Raw genomic sequence first — 16,666 nt, 5'->3', positions numbered from 1 at the left:
CAGGGACTGGATGGCTCTGAGGTTCTTCCCTTGCAGCAGCTTCTCTCCCAACCCTAACCCTAACCCTAACCCTAGCCCTAACCCTAACCCTAACCCTAACCCTAACCCTAATCCTAGCCCTAACCCTAACCCTAACCCTAATCCTAGCCCTAACCCTAACCTTAACCCTAGCCCCAGTGCCAGCCCTAGCCCTACCCTAACCCTAACCCTAGCCCTAACCCTAACCCTAACCCTAGCCCTAGCCCTAGCCCTAGCCCTAGCCCCAGCCCCAGCCCCAGCCCTGTCCCCCAGCCCCAGCCCCAGCCCCAGCCCTGTCCCCCAGCCCCAGCCCCAGCCCTAGCCCTGTCCCCAGCCCTGTCCCCCTGTCCCAGCCCCAGCCCTGTCCCCCAGCCCCAGCCCTGTCCCCAGCCCTGCCCCCTGCCCCAGCCCCAGCCCCAGCCCCAGCCCCAGCCCCAGCCCTGTCCCCCAGCCCCAGCCCCAGCCCTGTCCCCCAGCCCCGGTCCCAGCCCTGTCCCCCTGTTCCAGCCCCAGCCCTGTCCCCCAGCCCCAGCCCCAGCCCCAGCCCTGTCCCCCTGCCCCAGCCCTGTCCCCCAGCCCCAGCCCTGCCCCCCAGCCCCAGCCCCAGCCCCAGCCCCAGCCCCAGCCCTGTCCCCCAGCCCCAGCCCTGTCCCCCAGCCCCAGCCCTGCCCCCTGCCCGTGCTGCTGCTGGGGGAGGCAGGACGGACGGGGGAGCTGCAGCAGCCCTGGAGGCGCAGGGCTGAGCAGGGCTGTGCCTCTGGAGCAGGGCTGGCACCTTGGCAGGGAGCTCTGCTGTGACTTACAGCCTCTCCTTGAATGGAAACTCTTCTGGCTGCCCCCAGACTGCCCAGCCCCAGCCGGGAACAGCCAGGGACCCCCCGAGTGAGAGAACAGAGCCAGGGTGTCCCAGAGCAGAGGGAGACAATCCCACTTTATTGGAAACTCTCGGAGAGTCGGACACTGAAGAACTTGGTTCTGTCAAAGCAGGGTTTGTACAACGGCAACAGGGAACACAACAGGAGATGGGGGACTGAACTTTGCATCTGGGAGAAAATCCAACAATGAACTTCAGCAGTGCTGTACCTGGAGAGATCACAGGGACAAGGGGAGGGGAGGGGGCAAACCCACCGAGACCCCCGGGTCACAACCCCCCTGTAAGGAGCCTTGTGCCCCTCTGGTTTGACTGGCAGGGGAGGGAGAGATGCTGGCAGGGCACCAGGGATACAGGTTAAGGGAAACCCCCCACAGCTGGGGTCTGCCCCCACTCAGCAATTGTTCAAGTCTTATAAATTCAAACTTATTTCTTTCCATTTAAATAACAAGTGCTTCAGGTACAAGGCTTGGGATGCCTGGTTTGTAACCCAGTTTCAAGTGCACACAAGCAGGAATAGATTTTTTTAACAAAACTATATATATATATATATATTTGCACACTCATACACACACATGCACACCGTGGAATTTGTGCTGCACCATTGAGCCGGAGATGATGGAACGGGCCTGGCACCAGGAGCTGCTCACCTGTGGCACCACTCACCCTAAAGCTGCTAAAGATCTGCACTATTTTCACCAACACTGGTCCCCAAGGTCTCCCCACGTGGAGCTGCTGCTCAGGCAGTCGCAGGTCTCCAGAAAGTTCCGTGTGCAGGCGAGTGAAGCCTGCAGCACGTTCTGCAGGATCCCTGTGGAGAGCTCGGAGTGCCCTGAGCAGGTGAGTGGCCTCCAGCCGGTGGTGGGTGTGGAGATGCTGGGCAGGGCAGGCTCACACCCAGACGGCCGTGTTGATGTCAAACCCTGCCTGGCTGTAGTCTCTGGTGTCAGGCACCTTCCTGGTGCCCATTCTGGGGTGCTCGCCACGGCCCTCTGCCCTCGGGCACCTCTCTGCCTTGCTGTGATGGTTCTGCAGGTTCCCGTGAAGGGGCAGGTAAAACGTCCCCTTGAGTTTGTTGATCTTTTTGGACCTCTTGGAAATCTCGGGCTGTTTGTCCTCGGGAGGGAGCCAGCAGGGCTTCTCCTTGAGCAGCCTGTCGCGGTCCGGCCGGACGCTCCTCAGGAACTTCTTGAAGATGTTGGCTGTGAGGGAGAACTTCCTGCAGAGCTCCTGGGACCTGCTCGTGGACAGGGACGCCTCGCCCTTCTCCCCCTTCTTGTCCAGCTCGGGCAGGTCCAGCCAGTTCCCCACCAAGTCTGCGAAGATGTTGTCCCCCAGCACCAGCGGCTGCCGGTTCCTGCTCTGCGACATCAGGGACGAGGTCCAGTCGTGGCCATCGTCACAGCCCGGGCACTCCTGGCACAGCGGCCATGCCCCGGCTGTGCCCTGGCTGGCCTCCAGGGGCCGGGGCCGGCCGTGCCCCGCGCTGCCGGGCGCCCAGCAAGGTCCTTTAGGGGGGCACACGCGCTCCCCGCAGAGGCTCCGCGAGGAGCAGGGGCTGTCTCGAGGCTGGTCGCTCTCTGGGAACGCAGCAGGCTGGGACACGCAGGCTGGCTGTGGCCCGGGACACGCCAGGGGTGGGGGGCAGCACCCCTGGGTCCCCCCCGGGCGCGGCTCCTGCCCGGCCCCCGCGCTGCTCCGGCAGCAGCGGCGCTGCTCCGCGGGGCTGCGGCGCCCCGACAGGTCCAGGTGCTCCAGGGCCGTCTGCACCTGCAGCAGCTTCAGCTCCTGCAGGGCGCCCATCATGCAGTTCATCTGCTCGTGCAGCCCGTCACCCACCTCCTTCATGGAGAGCTGCGGAGGGAAGAGCACAGCGGGTCAGGGTCCCCGTGGGTCAGGGTCCCCGTGGGTCCCCGTGGGTCAGGGTCCCCAGCAGGGTCCCCAGGGCAGGATGGGGCAGCAGAGCAGGGCTGAGCAGCTCTCTGGGCCATGCCCTCCCTCCTGACCACACCTGCCACCCATCCCACCTGCACTGCCTCCACTTCAGCCAACAGCACCCCCATTCTCCTTAGATTTTTGTAGGAGTGTGCCTCTAGGAGGAAGAGGAGCTGACAGAAGTGGATTGTTTGACCTGACAACAAAAATAAAGAGTTTGGGTTTCCATTATTGCTTGGCAGAAGCCCAAGGTGTAGAGCTATGAATGGTTTTGGCTGCCACCAGTTTTAGAATATTCTTGTGCTTTTGAGTCTTTGTGCCCTGTCACCAGCTGAAATCAGAACCAGAACAGAGCATTGCTTCCTTACCTGAAGTGCTCAAGTAGATTAAAAATAAACCCCAGGAAGAATTAAATTGTTACTCCATAACCCATCTCCAGCTCTCAATGCCCTCAGCACGGGCACCTCTCGCCAGAGGACAATCAAAGACATTTCAGTGCACTGGAAATTTTGCACAGAACCACCAACAAACTCCAGGATTACTCACATTCAACCAGGAATTCTTTGATTCCCAGGCGAGGACCTTTAGTAGCAGCTCTGCTTCATCCCTGAACCTCACTACAAAGATTGAACTTTCTACGCCAGGCTTAAAATAAGCAAGTTATTCTCCAGAGCTTCCCGACTCCCCCTCTCCTCGCTCCGCTGCCTGCTCTCTCTCACGCAGGATCTGGATCACATTCCCAAAGCAGCACCAGGAAGCAAACGGGCTCCACTTCCCAACAGCTGCCACTGAGTCATTTTTAGCAGGAGGGGGAGTGGGAAGGGGCAGGAGAGGGGAGGAACAGCAGGGGCTGGCAGGGCTGGAGGTGAGGCCGTGTCGCTCTGGCTGAGGTGGTTTGCAGAGATCACCCCGTCCGGGGAAGCTCCAGCCTATGCTGTCACCAGCAGTTTAAAAAGCTCGTCACCATTTTTTGTACAGCAGCAGATCTCAAGATTAGGGTGGAAAAGGACAGCTTTTTATTTTATTCTTATGTTCAGCTTTACATTCCCAAGCTTTATTTTCCACATCTCTTTCATTTTAACTAAGCTGGTTTGATTACTCGCTCTATTTCCATCCCTGTACGTGGAGCTGAGCAGCGAGGAAGAGCAGCCATCAGAAAATTGTGACAACCCAGCTCTCTAAGGGGAAACTGCTCCACAGTTTCTGACCACAAATCCCATTTCAAACCCCAGAACCTAGAACTGAACTCACCAGCAGGTTACATTCAGAGCTTTCCTCTCAAGAAACTTGTATATCACCCAGAATCAGCACACAGCTACAAAGATACAGAAAATCTGTGCTCAGCTTCCTGATTCCACTACCCAGAGCTCCAGCTATGGCATTTCTTAACATCAGCAAATAAACTCCTGCTGCAGTTGTCCAAATAATGTCCCAAGAGCAGCCCCACCACGCTCCTGGTTCCCACTCCGAGCTGGGGCCAGCCTCAGGCAGAACTGCCACCTTACCTCTCTAGATCTGCTAGATGCTGCTCGTCCTAACCTTCCTTGCCTTATTAATGGCAGCCTGTTTTATCTGGGGCTTTGGAAAAAGCTGGATTTGGAGCCAGCTTGGCCCCTCATTGGCCACTTCCCACCAAATCCCCTGGCGCAGTAATCGCGCCCTGGGGAGCGCAGCTCCTGCCTGGCTCCTCCAACCCCCTGGGCTGCTCCAACCCCCCTGGCACCTGCCCTGCAATCCCCCCGGCCTCAGGGACTGCCCCGGGCTGGGGCAGCCCTGCCGGGCTCAGCCAGGCCAGCCCAGGGAGCATTAACCCTTCCTGGGCAGTGCTGGGCAGTGCTGGGCTTGCTGCTCACAGGCAGAGCCAGCTGCCCCCGGAGGAACAGGCTGAGCCCAAAGGCAGCACCTCTCCTCCTGAACAGAGCACCTGGGGCTGCCAAACCTGGGGCCAGCACCAGCCTGGAGAAGAAGAGGGGGTGTTCTCCTGGGTGGAAAGGCTCTCCTGTGAACGCGAGTGGGGGTCCTGGGCTGAGCCCCTGGCAGCACAGCGGAGGAGGGGAGGCTCTGGGCTGTGGCCCCTTGGTTCCCTGCCCTGGGAGGGGGAGTCCCACCCTCCAGCCCCAGTGATGGGAACCCCACCCTCCAGTCCCTCCAGCAATGTGAACCCCACCAGCAGCGACCGAGCTCTCGACATCCTGAGGCTTCAACTCTGCTGGCAAACGCTGCTGTGATTTCGGGTTGTGCAAGTTAAAAACGAAGCAAACCAAGCCCCTCTGCTTTATCTTTTGCTCTTCTTGGTATCTGCTCAGTCTTTTACAGAACTGGAGAGAGAGGGAAGCCCAGCCCAAAGTGAAGTCACTGCCTGGTGACCGAACAGCCTGTGGGGCTTGGATTCCATCCACCTGCAATTAAGAGTACTCACCTCGGAAAGAAAATTCTGGAGGGAAAATAAACCTTCCCCAGTGTCTAACTGCCAGCCTCTCCTCCATGCCAAGATCTCAGTTCTCCCAAGTTCAGACTAGCTTCTCTGAGACTCTTCAGAAAAAGAACAATGTCCCAGAGAAGAGAGATCACCTCCCTGGCAGAGGGTCAGGACTGAACTACCTGGTCTGTGAGAAGAAAAAGGGATTCTGCAAAATTTCAGCAGATTGGGCTGGAAATCAAATGGATGCACGGCTGGAGGTGATGGGAACTCCAGGCTGAAGGGACAGCCCTCGTAGCCCCACTGGCTCTGGGTCACAACTTCATGCAGAAGGAACTCAGATTTGTGTCCCCAGGTGTCTCATCTCAGACACTCAGCCCTTCAACAGAAGTGGTGGTTTGGCTTCTCTGCTTCAAACAAAAGCCCTCTCAGAACCACAACAACTTGTAGATATCCAAATCTAGCTCTATAAACCAGTTAAAAATCAGATGCCTCAAACTGGATCTCATTATTCCTGAAACTTTTGCAATCCCTAAAAATTGGCATGAAAAATTTGATGTCTAACTCTGCACAAGCCAACTCATGCCTTTTGCAGCAAGACAAGTACTCACAGGGCTGTGCTCCCCTTCGGTGCCTGGGACTGGTGTGTGATGGGAGAGGTTCCTTTCTCCAGCACTGAGGTATTGCCTGGCTCAGCCCTCCTGTGCAGGGTGACCCAGGCAGCTCTGCCTCAGTGCTCCTCCAAAGCAGAGCTCATTCACACCAGAGACCCCCCCAAGCACTGAAAACTGAAGTGCAAAATTCAAAATTCCACTTTCTAATGATCATCAGGGAATATTCAGCATGGGGGGAACCAAACAAAGCTGCCAGAGCTCACATATAGAGGGTTTTTTGCACTGGCAGTGCACCATCCTGAGCAGCAAAGGCACCAACTGCTTTGGAAGCCTCCCTGTCCACGATCTCCTCACCCCCAAACAATAACCCACAACTGCTTTCACAGCTGGTAAATCACTGATCTTCCACCACTGACTAACACAGCCTGGCCCAAGGAACCTCCTCCAGCAGTCACTGGCATTTCACCAAACTCAGCCCCACACACCTGAGATCCACAAACACGGGAGATTTTCCTTCCCCCTTCCCAGGTAAATCAGTAACTTTTCCCAGCCCCTTTTGGAACTGATGTTCTCCTGTTACATCTCCCTTCTCTGAGCTCTCAGGATCAGCTCCAGCCCCAGCAGCCACAGCTCTCTGCTTTCCCAGCCCATCCCAGCTCTGCCTGCCCAGGGCCAGCAGCTCTGTGGTGCTGATGGAAAGGAAAAGCCCAGACAGCCCGGCTCCAGCTGAGCATCAGCTGGGAAGAAGAGCCCCAGGTGTGTTTGTCACAACCAGGAGGAAGACAGATGTCCAGCTCTTAGGTAAGAGAAAAGCACACAGAGGAAGTTATTGCTAGGAGGACAGGAAAGTACAAATGGCAAATAGTTCTTTATAATAGTTCTGATGGGCAAGAGAGCCAGCAGCAAACAATTGGTATTTAAAGCAGATGACATAATAGAGACTGAAATTATTTTAGAACTGCTGAGCTGATCATATTGTTTCTGTGTTTCCCTTTGGGTCACTAACTGGATTAATCTCCTGCAAGCCTGCAGTTGTGGCTGGGCATGGCCTTGCTGCACACAGAGCTCACACAGAGCTCTCTCCAGCCCCTCATTCCTCCTTTCTTCTCCTTCCCTGGAGCATGCCGAGGCCCTGCAGTTGTCTTTCTGTCCTTGCATTTTATCACAATAATTTCAGGTGTCTCTTTTACCTCTTGTCTTCCCAGGGTTGGGTAGGTGTGCATGAGGATGCTGTGAGCTCACAGTTTATCTGAAAGAGGAAGGATGCTGAAACTGAACCAGAGACTCCCCCTCACAAACAATTTCAAGCTCCTGAGGAGATGTTAACCATGACACACGTGGTTCACACCACTCCACTACCCACCTTCCTTCCCACTGCAAGGATTTTGTTTGTGCTCCCCAATCACACTCCCCATGTTTAAAGGCAAATCAGAAAAATCAATTTTACTCAACCAGGATAAAAATGGGCCAAAAATAACCCCAATCTTCAGATTTCACTCACAACCCAGGATAAGAGAGACCACAGGCCTCGATGGACAGACTGGCCACTGAAGATGGTGGTTCAAAGTGTCAGTTTTCAGCCTAGGCCTGCTGTCCTGGGAATCTGCTCTTTAATATTCCTGATTATGTGAAACTGGGAGTCTGAAAAATCCATCCTCATCTTTAGGCGACTGCTCTGGAAATAACCCAGAGGACAAAGCCTGTGACTGCTTTCTGTCCCCAGTTAAACATGACAGGACATCTGCTGTCAAGTCCCTCCCTTGCACCTTCCCCTGAGAGCATCCAGGAGTGAGATGTGTGACAACCGCCCACCCTCCTGGCACTGCCCGCAGCAGCCAGGGTGAAGCCACCCAAAAAGGGACCTGCATCAGCTGAGACACTTGGAGCTGCCTGCTCCCACCTGCTGGAGCTGCAGCAGGGGCAGCAGACCCTCAGGGCTGTCACTTGTGCCTGGCAGACTGCAAAGCACCCGAGCTGCCCCTTCAGAGAGAGCAGGACTGAAATCACAGCGCGTCCCCTCGAGCGTGGCACAGTTACCGGAATAGGACCCAGTGTCAGACAAAGAGCAAAAATAATTGGCTGCGTTTCCACTCGGACCGAATGTTCTATTCCTGCAGGATATTCATAGCAAGAAACATTGTCTACCAGGACACAAATTAATGTAAGAAGGGAGTCAGACTCTATCAAACTCAGTAATTCCATGCGTTTATGACAAATGTGCAGGAAGAACATTAAAAGTTCCAGTCAGAGTGGTGACTGAAATACTTCTCCTCCCAGAAGAAAGCAACAGAAAGCCCAGATATATCCTGGATTCATCTGCAAGACCAAAACATGCCAAGTAAAGTTGCAAGCACAGCCAAGTAAGGTTACAGGCCCAGCTAACGTGGCTGTGCCCCCTGGCCTGCTACAGCCACACAAAGCCCAAGTGCCAGATGAATCTGCCCCACGGACTCAGCAGTCCCCAGACAGAAAACAATGATTTGTTCCACCTGCAGAGAACCCCAAGCCCCCATCCCACGGCCCACGTGTGGTGCTGCTGCACACCAGTGCAACCTGTCCTGGTGTCTGAGAGTGCAGGCAGGCACTGCCATGTGCAGCACAGAAATGAAACTCCTCTCTGCCAATTCCCCAGAAGACAACTCCTGTTAAATCTGAGCTTTCAGCTGAGGTAACTCTGACTCTGGGGCAGCACAGTTCTGCTGTGCCTCAGGACAACGTTTGCAGATCCCGAGTGCAGGCAAAGGGCTTTGAGGATGGGGATTAATGGCAGGAATGGCACCCTCCCAAGCTCTGGGGCACACTTCACAAGTGCCCCGGGAAGGACAGATGACAGGAGTGCAGCAGCACAGCCCATCCCACACCAGACCTGGAAACCAGCGCGGCACGTTCCCGCAGTGCATCCACGCATCTCCAGGGGCTGCCCAAGGAGAAGGAGTCTCACGCATTTCCTGCAGCCGGGGCCGAGGAGCAAAGAGCTGGCACAGGCTGTGGGGAAAGGCTGCCCGGGCTGAGGGTGCCAGCCCCAGCAGAGCTGCCCTGGTCCCCGGGGATGAATGGCTGTGTCAGCTGAGGCTCCCCAGCCACTGCGTGTGGAAGCTTCTGAATGAATTCCAATCAAAGGGACACCACACATGCCAGGAACGATCAGCTTACAATGGAAAACAGGCGGCTGCAACGGGAGGTCTCTCCTCGCTGACTGAAAGGGGTCAGATTCACCCTCGGGAGCCCTGGCACAGCTTTCCCAGAGGAAATGGGAAGAGCAGGGCAGGCATGCCCCACCTCGCTGCCCGCTGCCTGGCACAGCTCGCTGTGCTCTCAGGGCACAGGTGACACAGGGGGCCTGAGCAGCCCCAGCCAAGCACACCAGCAATTAAATGTGCTTTTAATCAACAAAGCAAGGGAAAGGAAAAACAGAGCTGGAATCCTCCCGTCTCGCGCTGCTGGGGGATTGAGTTGCACTGGAAGATAACCTTTCCTTGGGAACTGGGAGCTGTGCCAACATCCACTATTTTTTGAGAAAATCCTCTCCTCAAAACTGGCCAAAAGTCTGGTTTACCAAACCAGAGGCTGCTTGCACTGAGACAAACTGAACTTCTGCTAATGGGACAGTCTCTAACCTTGCCATGTGACACTGAGCAGCCCTAAAAAGCCTGGCTCCTCACCGAGGGAAGTTCTGCAGAACCTCCCTGCACACCAGGGCTGCTCCTTGGCCCCAACACAGCCTGCTGTGCTCCTACAAGCGTGGGGATGCCCAGGGCCAGACTCCCCTGCCCCACCCCGGTGGCTCCCTGGCTCCAGGTGGCCAAAGCCATTCTCAGCATTGCTGCCCGTGCCCCGTGGCTCTGGAGCAGCCAAAGGCTGGGCAGGAGCTGCCCAGCAGGGAGGCAGGGGCAGAGCTGCACAGCCCAGCTCCCACTGCCCGAGGTGCAGATGGGCCCAGCTGTCCCTCGGGCTGCTCGCTGCCCTTTCCAGAAACACTCTTCTATTTTCATTCCAGGCTGCAGGGACAGAAGTGACTCTGACAAGCTGGAATTGCTCAGGATAGCACTGAGGGTGTTCCAGTTGCTGCAGCTCCCACTGTCCCTGCAGCTGGCTCAGCCAGGGGGGAGGAGGAGGAGGAGAGGCCGGGCTCTGTCCAGCTGCACCCTGCGGATGTCCCCCAAGCTGCGCTCACACCGCGTGTGAAAGGAAGTTCTGAACAACAAAAACCGGGCTGTGGGAGGGGGATCCAAGGTGACTGCTGAAAACCAAACGTGTGGAGACCCGGCTGCTCTCGGCCAAGTCACAACTTGTCCAGCTGAAGGTGACAACTGCCCCCTCCCAGCGTTTTTAGCCAAGCACAGACATATTTATGGCAGGCTAAGTCATGGTTTATTAATATAATAAAAACTGTTGCATTTTTACAATTGAAAAAATCAACTCCTGCATTATAGCAAGGACTGAACAAAGCCAGAATTTTCTCATTTAAAGTACTTTTTTCTGGCTTTCACATTAAGTGTGAGGGATCTCCCTTTCTGTTATTATATTGACTCTTCAGAAGTTATATTTTGCACTACAAAACAGGCATGTTTTAGACTCAGAGGTGCAATGTTTAGGCTCCTCTGCAAAAATATTGCTCTGATAACAACTGATTTGGTTAGAAGACAAAACATTGATTTAGGAACCTAATTCTTAGGATGTTTTTCTGGAAGCTATTCCTTCTCCCAGCTCAGATTTTCAAGGGCTGTCAGATTATTCTGTACATGTCCTGGTTGGCAGTTGGCATTTCATTCATCACACTCAGGGTACAGCACACCAGTGACTCCCATTTTCCTTTGTTTTAGTTTGTCTTTCACCTCCTGTGTTTGCTGGGGAAACGCTGGGAATGCCAGCAGGCTAAATGTCACTGCTGCCACATTTATCCAGAGCAAAAGGCCACTGCCCCAGCCCGTGTTTCACAAGACACCGGGATCTGGAGGAGCACGGGGCTCTCCAGCCCTGCTCCTGCCCTGGGCACAGCTGGAACTTTGCCTGCTCCTCAGGGACTGGGTTACACACAGAGTGCTTCCTGCAACGCAGGCACTGCACAGAACTCCAGGGAGCACGAACCCAGCTGAAATCACCTCCCTCCAGTGCAAACCGGCAGCTTCTCGCATTCAGAAACTTCACCCACCCGTCCCTGCTCTGCCTTGTCTTCCCCTTTTGTTCTCATTATCTATTTATCAGGATAACGCAGACTCCGAGCCAGACCCGCTGGAACCCTATTTTGGGAAGTATCAGTTCCTCCTCCCCACCACCCCAGGCAGCCCCAGAGCAGCAGCAGCACCTTCGGGCTGCCGGACAAGCCCCAGCAAGCCCCGGGACTGGGGTTACCCCCGAGCGGGAGCGGCGGGAGGGCGAAAACACCGCTCGTGTCTGACAAAGGCTTTCCTATTAAAGAAGTATTTTCACAGGGTACCGGAGGTGCCAGCGCGCTCCCTTTACAGCCTTTTGATTCCCAGAAAGTTGTTCCTATCCATCTCTGCGGCTGCTTCCCTGATTTCTGACCTGTGCCGGCAGCTTGTCCCTAAAGCCCCCGCACGCCCCCGCCGCGGTTTCTCTCCGATAGACGGGAGGACCCCGACCCATAAAACCGGGACCTGGCCGCGCTCACGGGGATGGCAGCGGCGGGACCCCCGACCCATAACCGGGACCTGCCCCCTGTCACAGCGCTGGGAGCGGCGGGACCCCCGACCCATAAGCGGGACCTGCTCCCTCTCCCAGCGCCGGGAGCGGCGGGACCCCCGACCCATAACCGGGACCTGCTCCCTCTCCGAGCGCTGGGAGCGGCGGGACCCCCGACCCATAACCGGGCCCCCCACAGCCGCCCCGCGGGTGCCCCGACCCCCGGCCCTTACCAGCTCCTGCCGCAGGCGCCGCAGGTGCTGCTCCATGGCCCGGCTCGGCGCGGGGCCGCGCGGGAGGGGAGGAGCGGGGGCTGCCCGGTGTCCGGGGGGCGGCTCCGGGGGGCTGTCCGGGGGCTGTCCGGTGTCCGGGGGGCGGCTCCGGGGGGCTGTCCGGGGGCTGCCCGGTGTCCGGGGGGCGGCTCCGGGGGGCTGTCCGGGGGCTGTCCGGTGTCCGGGGGGCGGCTCCGGGGGGCTGTCCGGGGGCTGCCCGGTGTCCGGGGGGCGGCTCCGGGGGGCTGTCCGGGGGCTGCCCGGTGTCCGGGGGGCGGCTCCGGGGGGCTGTCCGGGGGCTGCCCGGTGTCCGGGGGGCGGCTCCGGGGGCTGTCCGGGGGCTGTCCGGGGGCTGTCCGGGGCTGCCGGCGGGGCAGGGCGCGCAGCGCGGCGGCGGCGGGGCCGCGTGTGCGGGCGGCGGGGCGGGGGCAGCCGCATCCCCCCGCCCGGCCCCGGCGGCCGCCGCGCTGCTGGAGGCGGCGGGCGCTCCTCCCGAGCCAGCCCCAGCTCCGCCCGCCCCGCCGGGCCCTGCTCCCCGCCGAAGTTGGGCGCTTTAGTTGGTGCGCTCTGCGCTCTGCACGTCGCTCGGCGGGCGCGGAGCACCCCTCCAAAAGCACGGATTAACCTACATGGCCTTAATCGGGAGAAATTGCAAAGCCACCCATTTGTGGTGCCCCCGTTTCGTCCTCACCGCGGGCCGGGTTGGTCGTGCTGTGCCCGGCCAGTGCGGGGGACGTGGCGGTGCCCCGGGCCGGGACAGGGACACACGGACCGGGCAGGGACACACGGACCGGGAAGGACAGGGACACACGGTCCGGTGGGGGTGTCCGAGCGCCCTTGGCCAGGGCCAGCACGCGGAGGGCCCAGGGCCAGGTGTTCACAGGTGTTCACAGGTATTCACAGGTGTTGACAGTGCCTGAGCGGGGTTTATTTTTCCTCTCGCTGTTGCACAGGCGCTGTTTCAGCCGTGCCAGTCTCTGCGCACTCAGCAGCACCTGGAGGACTCCGGGTGTGGGGATGTCGGAGCCACGGATGAGCCCCTCTAAGACCAGGATTCTTTTATCTCAGATCAACAGCCTCTAATATTGCTTCTCACCACAGGACACCAAACAGATGGACAGGCGAGCAGGGAAAAAAATACAAACACTTTTGAATCATCAGACTGCATAACCACTGAATTTGAAAGGGTTTGAAGTTTTGAGTGTTTCTCACAAATAAATATTATTCTCACCTTATTTGAAAAATGTGTTGTTTAGATGATAAATGCTGAGTCCCCTGTGATAATTTAGCCTGAGTTGCTCTGCAATGCTAAAGAACTTGATAGAAGGAGAAATACTATTTGTGTTTTCAAAGTTGGGATTAAAAACGTAATTACTTGGGTTTTTTCCATAATTTTCACAAAGACTGGCTAAAATTTTTGCTTATCCAGGTCTTCATTTTTGGAGGAAAACATTTTTTATAGAAATTAATTGGATTTTGTTTGTTTGCTTGTTTGCTTACAGAAATCAGTTTCAGTGTTTTTGAAAGCTGACCTTTGTGTCAAAATCCAATTTAAATGGGAAATTTGCGATCTGCCCTTTCACATGTGTTTGGGAAACACTCCAGAGTTAATGTTTATTGATTCTTCCAGCGTCTGGGTTATTATGGGTCAAAATTTCCTGTCTCCTCGCTCATTTCAGGGTTCCCATTTCCCATCTGTTCAGCATGGGAACAGCATCTCTCTTCGAGGCTCTGTAGAATGTGGGGCAGTAAAGATATTAATTTATTGAAGACATGACCTTATCCAAAAGTGAATCCCTTCCAACAGGCCATGCCATGATGTGAGTGGGTACTTGCCAGTCCCGGCTCTTCCTTACAGACTAAGCCAGCTAGCCCAGCCATGATCTTTCCCCTGAAACCTGGCAGGATTGGTTGGCCAGCTGGCTGTTCCCCACGGGCCAGGGTCGGGTGTGGATGTCCACAGCCCATCCCAGCATATGGCAGGGCGGGGAGCCAGGCAGGAGTGAGAGATCAGAAAGCTGGGATGGCCCCAGGAGCCGGAATGGCCCCGGCTGGGCAGCTCCAGGGGCACAGGGACTGAGCAGGAGTGACCCCCAGGCCTCACAGTGTCCCTGACAGGGGGAGAAGGGCCAGCCCAGCACGGGGTCACTGATCCCCTCCCGAATTTAACTGCTGCTGTCCCTCACGGTGTCCCTGACAGGGGAGAAGGGCCAGCCCAGCACTGAATTTAACTGATGCTGTCCCTTGCAGTGTCCCTGACAGGGGAGAAGGGCCAGCCCAGCACTGAATTTAACTGCTGCTGTCCCATTTGGCTGTGGCAGTACAGCAGAGGTGCCAGTGATACCCATGGCTGTGGGAAGGACCCAGCTGAACTTACACAATGCTTTACCTTCGGCGCATGTCAAGGATTCAGGAGGCCACCTGCACGTGTACAAGGCAAGTGGCAGATGCTGCAAGCTCCTGTGCCTCCTACAAGACACCAAATTCTGTGATCTTCTGGCAGATGAACAGAAGAGTTTCTAGGCTCTGTTTGGCTCTGCTAAGGACATCTTTTTGATCCCTTTTCCAGCCTCCGGGGCTGCTCCTGTCCCAGGAGACTGACAAAGGAGTTCATGAGCACAGAATAAAGAAAAGACCAGAATATTCATGTGCTCCAAACTCCTGGGAACTTGCAAGAGAAGAGAAAAATCTGAACTATTTTCTCAGTAGGATTTCCTTACTAAGCAGCATTTTTCTCCTGCGTGTAGACAACTGGTTCAAAGCAGCACCGACACCTCATGCCAGGCCCTGCACTCCTTCCGCTCTGTCGTGGTGTAAACCATGAGCAGATGGTGCAGTGCACTGGAAAATCAGATCTCCGAGAAAATACAGAGCCAAGAATAAAACTCCCTGAAGCAGAACGCTACATGGTTTATTTCAGGATAAAAAGAAAAACTGAGATCCTTGGGCAAAAATTAGAATACTCCTTCAGAGTGGAGTATTCCACTTCTATGAACTGCCTCGTTCATTCCCGATTGAGGAAACATCCATCCCTTCACAGCTGAAGGCTCATCTCATTTGTTGTCTTTCAGTTCATTGATCTGGTTTCTCCAGGCTCCCACGTGACTGTTCTTTGCTGAACTAACAAGCGTGGTTATCGCTGAATTTTCTTTCCTTTCGACTTTCTTGCACACTGACGACAAACCTTTCAGAATTTCCTCCCACTTCAGCTGCAGCATGACCTGAATTGCATCCATCCTTGTTTAAACCCACTGGGGCAGAAACACCCAGCCACCATAGGTAAGGATGTAATGCCAGAACTTTGTCTGGTTTTATATTTGTGCACAAAGAGATAAAATAGCCCTGAAAATATTCCTGTTCCTTCCATTAAGTCTAATTTGGTGCATACAGTCTCTGCACTTGTGGCCTGAAATTCTGACATGCCCCAGCCTCACTATGCCCCATCCTCAAAATACAAACTTTTAACGCTGCTCCAGCCAAATTCCAGGTGCTGGCATTGCTCTGCCTGCCCTGGGGTGCAGGAGTGAGGACCAGGGCAGCTCCTTGTGCAGCACTGCCTTGTGCTGAACATCTACTGGATTTCCTCTCGGCTCACTGCATTTCCGTGACCTAGATCCTGCTCATACGAGCTCAAAAAATAATTTAGCAAATCTTGGTATCTAAGATTAAACTGGGATGATGTTTATTTATTTGGAGGAAAACAACAGGAGTGAAATACTGGCATTTCTCTCTGAAATTGCTGCTCTGACCCGATCCCTTAGGTCTCCTTGCTTTTATCTGCAGCTGCATCCGTGCATGTGCCTGTGCTGACTCCCCCGTGCACTTGGGATTCCATCTGAAATCTGGGGAGTTCTCCCTGATCCTTGTGAAGAATGGGCCTGACAAGGAACCCAATCCATTCTGCAGGAGGGCACTGAAATGAGCCTTAGATGGCTGTGAGAAATCACCATCCTCCTCCTCCCTGTCATTTTTTATGACAACTGCATGCACCAGACTCGCTGGGAAGAGCCCACAGCTTTGTCATTTCTGAAGGAACAGAGAGGATTCTGCTGCTCCCAAGCCTTGCTGCTCCTTGGTAACTTGCCACGCAGCTTTCTTTTCCAGAGAGCAAGTGAATGTGCAGGGTGCTCAGAGTCAGTTTTTGGTGGTGAATATGCAGTCACTGTCTCTGCTGGATCAATGGCCCTTTCACTGTCCTGGGCTCTACTGTACAGAGAGCAAACTCAGTTTCCATGGCAGGGTAAACACAAATACAGCCCACACTCCAAAGAGTGACTCACACGTGCTGCAGAGAACTGAGAAACTTCCCTGTCTTAATCTGAAAACATCTGGGAGAGGAGGATGAGATTATCTCACTTTCAAAATATTCTACAAATATTATGTAAACCAGATTTGCTCTGAATAATTCCATGTCTTGGCAGACCTGAAAGACAAATCCTTTGGAGGCAAAGGAATAAGGCAAGGCTGGTGCCTGTTTGCAGTAGCAATGTCCAAATCAATAATGAATACATTCTTAAAATAGATATAGCCCAACAGTTCTGGAAGCCAATACCAACTATCCATGAGCATTTTACCTCAATTAAGTATTTCAAAGAGTCACAACAAGAATTTAAGTGTTGGAAATGAAGAGTGGATTTATAAGAAAAGGAGGAGATGGATAAATTTGGGGGAAGTATTTAGTACAAGTCCTAAGTCCTGGTATTGCAGGTGTTAGGCTGAAATACTCTGAAATAGTGTGAAATAGTGTGAAATAGTGTGAAATGGTGACCACCCGACCTGGAGCATCAGCAGCATCACTCAGAGGTGTCGTAGAACATCACTTACCTAAAGCTGACACACTGATATACAGATTCAGGGGAAAATGGGTCCTGCATGGAATTAAACCAAATATGTG

At 55.0% G+C, this 16,666-nt stretch overlaps 1 protein-coding gene across 1 annotated transcript; it reads right to left on the bottom strand.

Annotated features, from left to right (window-relative positions):
* Window positions 1-922: 922 nt before the first annotated feature.
* On the bottom strand, window positions 923-12,077 carry INKA2 (inka box actin regulator 2). Its single transcript, XM_059867666.1, has 2 exons — window positions 11,734-12,077; window positions 923-2,743 (listed from the first exon to the last, which is right to left on the bottom strand). The coding sequence occupies exons 1-2, from the start codon at window positions 11,767-11,769 to the stop codon at window positions 1,781-1,783; spliced, it is 999 nt and encodes a 332-aa protein (XP_059723649.1). The 5' UTR covers window positions 11,770-12,077; the 3' UTR covers window positions 923-1,780.
* Window positions 12,078-16,666: the final 4,589 nt, after the last annotated feature.

This window comes from Haemorhous mexicanus, chromosome 25 (assembly GCF_027477595.1).
Source record: "Haemorhous mexicanus isolate bHaeMex1 chromosome 25, bHaeMex1.pri, whole genome shotgun sequence".
NCBI classification, from domain to species: domain Eukaryota; kingdom Metazoa; phylum Chordata; class Aves; order Passeriformes; family Fringillidae; genus Haemorhous; species Haemorhous mexicanus.
This window is presented reverse-complemented; position numbering and strand designations above follow the sequence as displayed.

Coding starts and splice junctions, on each gene's coding strand:
- INKA2 (XM_059867666.1), bottom strand. CDS start 11,769: ATGGAGCAGCACCTGCGGCGCCTGCGGCAGGAGCTG. Junction 2,744..11,733: donor GGCGCCTGCGGCAGGAGCTG/GTAAGGGCCGGG, acceptor TTCCCTCCGCAG/CTCTCCATGAAGGAGGTGGG.